At 41.8% G+C, this 3538-nt stretch overlaps 1 protein-coding gene across 1 annotated transcript in view; it reads right to left on the reverse strand.

The window, feature by feature from the left end:
* Positions 1-1827: 1827 nt before the first annotated feature.
* Positions 1828-3538, reverse strand: part of KCNJ11 (potassium voltage-gated channel subfamily J member 11) — a 7293-nt gene continuing 5582 nt past the window's right edge. The window contains exon 2 of the mRNA XM_019519664.1: positions 1828-3440. Within this exon, the coding sequence (XP_019375209.1) occupies positions 2661-3440 (780 nt within the window). The 3' untranslated portion in view covers positions 1828-2660. The remainder of the gene's footprint in view (positions 3441-3538) is intronic.

Here is a 3538-nt window from a genome sequence, read left to right on the forward strand (position 1 = left end):
CAGAAAGACGTTAATAATTAGAACAAATTTTTAGCATTTCCTAATAGAGCTTTTTTCCCCCTTTTACCAAGCTTTACATTTTAATTTTCAATCTTCCCTTGCAAATTACATATTAATTCTGTTTAACTCCAACTTTTCAAGTCTGTCCTGTCTTCTCACTGTGAAACGCCTACCACACTTTAAGCGCACTTCAAAATAATATTAACAGTGGACATATCTACACATGCTTTAATGCGCCTTTTCTAATGCACATTTTGTTTTGTACCTCCAATGTAAGCTACTAAATTAATGAGCATTAGGCTGCGCTAATGTGCAGTAGTAGTGCATTTGCATGCTTTTCTAGTGATGCTCGATGCACAGTAGACTATTTTACTGTACATTAACATAATGTCATGGTTTTTTATAGGACACTTTAATCTGTACTATGCAGTAAAATAGTCTACCGTGCATTAAAGCACATGTGTAGACATGCCCACTAGGTTAAGACTTTGGAAACTTGGGCACATATTAACATGTTTCTAAGTATTCATTTAGCTGGCTGTCTGAATAGCATAAGTGCAAGTCTTACTTACCAGTGAGATTTATAGCTTTTAATGATAAAAATAATGCTTCTAATGTACTGAGATTTTTATTATTGGAATGATTTCATTTGATCACAAATTCTTATTTAGTCAGTATGCAACTGTTTCCCTTTTTTTTTTCCTTTACGATTGCATACATTTGTGCTTTATTATACTGAAAAGCTGTGTAAAAACTGGCCACAAGACAAACTGTTTTCAAAATAATATTGCGATAATTTTGTAAGATGCAAGAAATTCCCATACAGAGATTTGTTAAAGAGAACAATGCAACCTCACACGGAGGCCTGTGATACAGTACCACCTCATCTTTTGTGTCACCAGGACCAGTCTGCCATCTCTATCGACGCCTTATTCAGACAAAATCTTCTCTGATTTCAATGGCAGTCTGCAGTGCTTATCAAGAACATGTTGTAAGGATGTTATCAGGCCCCCATTGTACAAGCCCTCCACACAAAAAACTGCCATTGTTCTTAATGGGAATTCTCCAGGTGGAAGATTTGCTGGATCAGGTTAACAGGGACTGTCTAGTCAGTCTGCTGCTAAAAAAGAAAACTTAGTGAATTAATGGTGTGTATTTTCCCATTGTGTGCCTGATCTTGCATTCGGAGCACAATCAAAATCAAAGGGAGCAGGTGGAATTCAAGGTTGTGCAGATAATTAATTCATGATCAGACCCTAAATAAAAAGGGTGCAGTCTTCACAACAACGGTATGTGCTGTGATCTGACATCCCGGAAGTAGACTGCATTATCCTATACATCCCGCCCTTTCCTCAGAACAAAATGCTCTTGAATCATTCTTAAAACTAAAACTAAACTAAACTAAAATTAAGACGTCTTGCTGATTGCAGGCGAATACCATTTGATATAATTTGCATCTGCTCTTTCACTGCAAAAAGTATCCAGGTTGCAGCCATATTGGTCTAAAGAAAAAAGCAATCGGTACTCATGGTAGAGATGATATATTTTATTAGACCAACAAGCTGTTTGCAAAAAAAAAATATTTAATTGCAAGCTGCCTGATGAAAGGTGTTTGTGCCCGAAAGCCTGCAAGTAAAGACATTTTTTTGCAAGCATCTTGTTGGTCTAATAATAGATATCATCTCTACCATGAGTCCTGATTGCTTTTTTCATTGCAAAACACTTTCTAGGTAAGGTCTCTGGTAACATTTGTACTCCCTTATTATCTGATTGAAATCATTGGGGGATGAATCCTCACAGGCGCCCTAGTATGTTGTGGCAGGGGTTTTTGTTTGCAATTGATGAAGGTATTTTTCTTTTCCATAATTAATTTCAGTTACATAACATCAATTAATATCTGTTCTGCTTTGTAAAGACAAACCCTTTTAGAAACCATAGCTGCATTACTCGCTATCAAAAATAGATATAACATATCCTCTTTTGAGGCACTGTAGAAGGGTTTGAAAAGATACAAAAATACATATACAAATGACTCTCCTACTACACTTGCAGTCAATGGATCCAGACAGTACAATATGGTCTAAATTAAATCTGTAAGTTTATTTCTGCAAGACAAAGTACCATGACTTAAACAGGCACCTTCATATCCAGACTTATCCTTCTCATAAAAATTACTCCCTGACCTTTTTTATTATTATTATTTAAGTTCCAACTCAAGGTTAATAATAATAATTGTTAAAGGCTTTTTCTGTATCATGATAATGTTTCTATTCAGAAAAGCAGTTAAAAACTACTGACTGGATGACAGACATTGCAAAGCCCTAAATATTGCAACCTCCCAGGGCAGATATGAAGTTACTTTTCAAGGGAAGGTCTAATTCCCATGTGGTTGACTCAGTCCAAAAACAATCATGCAAATAAATGCAAGAGTCAGGATTTTTAAATGAAAGCAGCAGATGAACATTTTCACCCCTCCAAGGCTGCTTAAAATCTCTCACAACTTTACCAATAATAATAGAATACAATTGTCCTGCAATAAATTACACAACACATACCTTGTGCTACCAACCGGAATAAGAAAAAATAAAGAAAGGCTCAAGAGTTTGTGCTTATTGCATGTTTCAGACACAGCCCCACCAGAGTTTCCTCTACCACGTGTGTCAAGAAGGCTCATCAGAGATGGTAAATTTGGGCTTTAACCTGACAGTCCGCTTCCTAATGGTGCCTTTAGGCGACCGTAACATGGTGTCTATGATGCTTCTGTTTTCCTCCAGCTCCCGGGCAGTGCAAGAAGGGGTGGGCACTTTCACCGTGTTGCCAAACTTGGAGTAGTCCACAGAGTATCGCCCATCTTCCTCGGCCACAACGGGCACAAACCTCTGGCCCCAGAGGATCTCGTCAGCCAGGTAAGAGGTGCGGGCTTGGGTGGTGATGCCCGTGGTCTCCACCACACCTTCCAAGATGACGATGACTTCCAGGTCCTCCTGGTGGTTAAGGTGGAGAGGGGAGATGTCATAGAGGGGGCTGTTCTGGTCGATGACATGGCAGACAATGAGCGGTGCCACCAGGAAGATGCTGTTGCTCCCCACCGGGTTCTCCACCTGGATGTCGATCTGGTGGAGGGGCACCACCTCGCCCTCCAAGCTGGTGGTCTTCCTCACCACCTGCATGCGGATGGTGGCGCTGATGATCATGCTCTTGCGCAGGTCGCCCACCCGCAGCATGAAGCAGAGCTTGCCCTCCCGCAGGGCGATCACGGCGTGCTTGCTGAAGATGAGGGTCTCGGCCCGGCGGTGGGCCTGCGCCGTCTTCATGAAGATGCAGCCCAGCATGATGGCGTTGATGACCAGGCCCACGATGTTCTGCACGATCAGCACCAGGATAGCGGCCGGGCACTCCTCGGTCACCATGCGCCCGCCGAACCCGATGGTCACCTGCACCTCGATGGAGAAGAGGAAGGCGGAGGTGAAGGACTGGATGCTGGTCACTTTTGACTTGGAGGGACGTGGGCAGTGGGGTTCTGCAGGGCTCGGTCCTC

This window comes from Gavialis gangeticus, unplaced genomic scaffold, assembly GCF_001723915.1.
Source record: "Gavialis gangeticus isolate Ggan-Ray unplaced genomic scaffold, GavGan_comp1, whole genome shotgun sequence".
NCBI classification, from domain to species: Eukaryota; Metazoa; Chordata; order Crocodylia; family Gavialidae; genus Gavialis; species Gavialis gangeticus.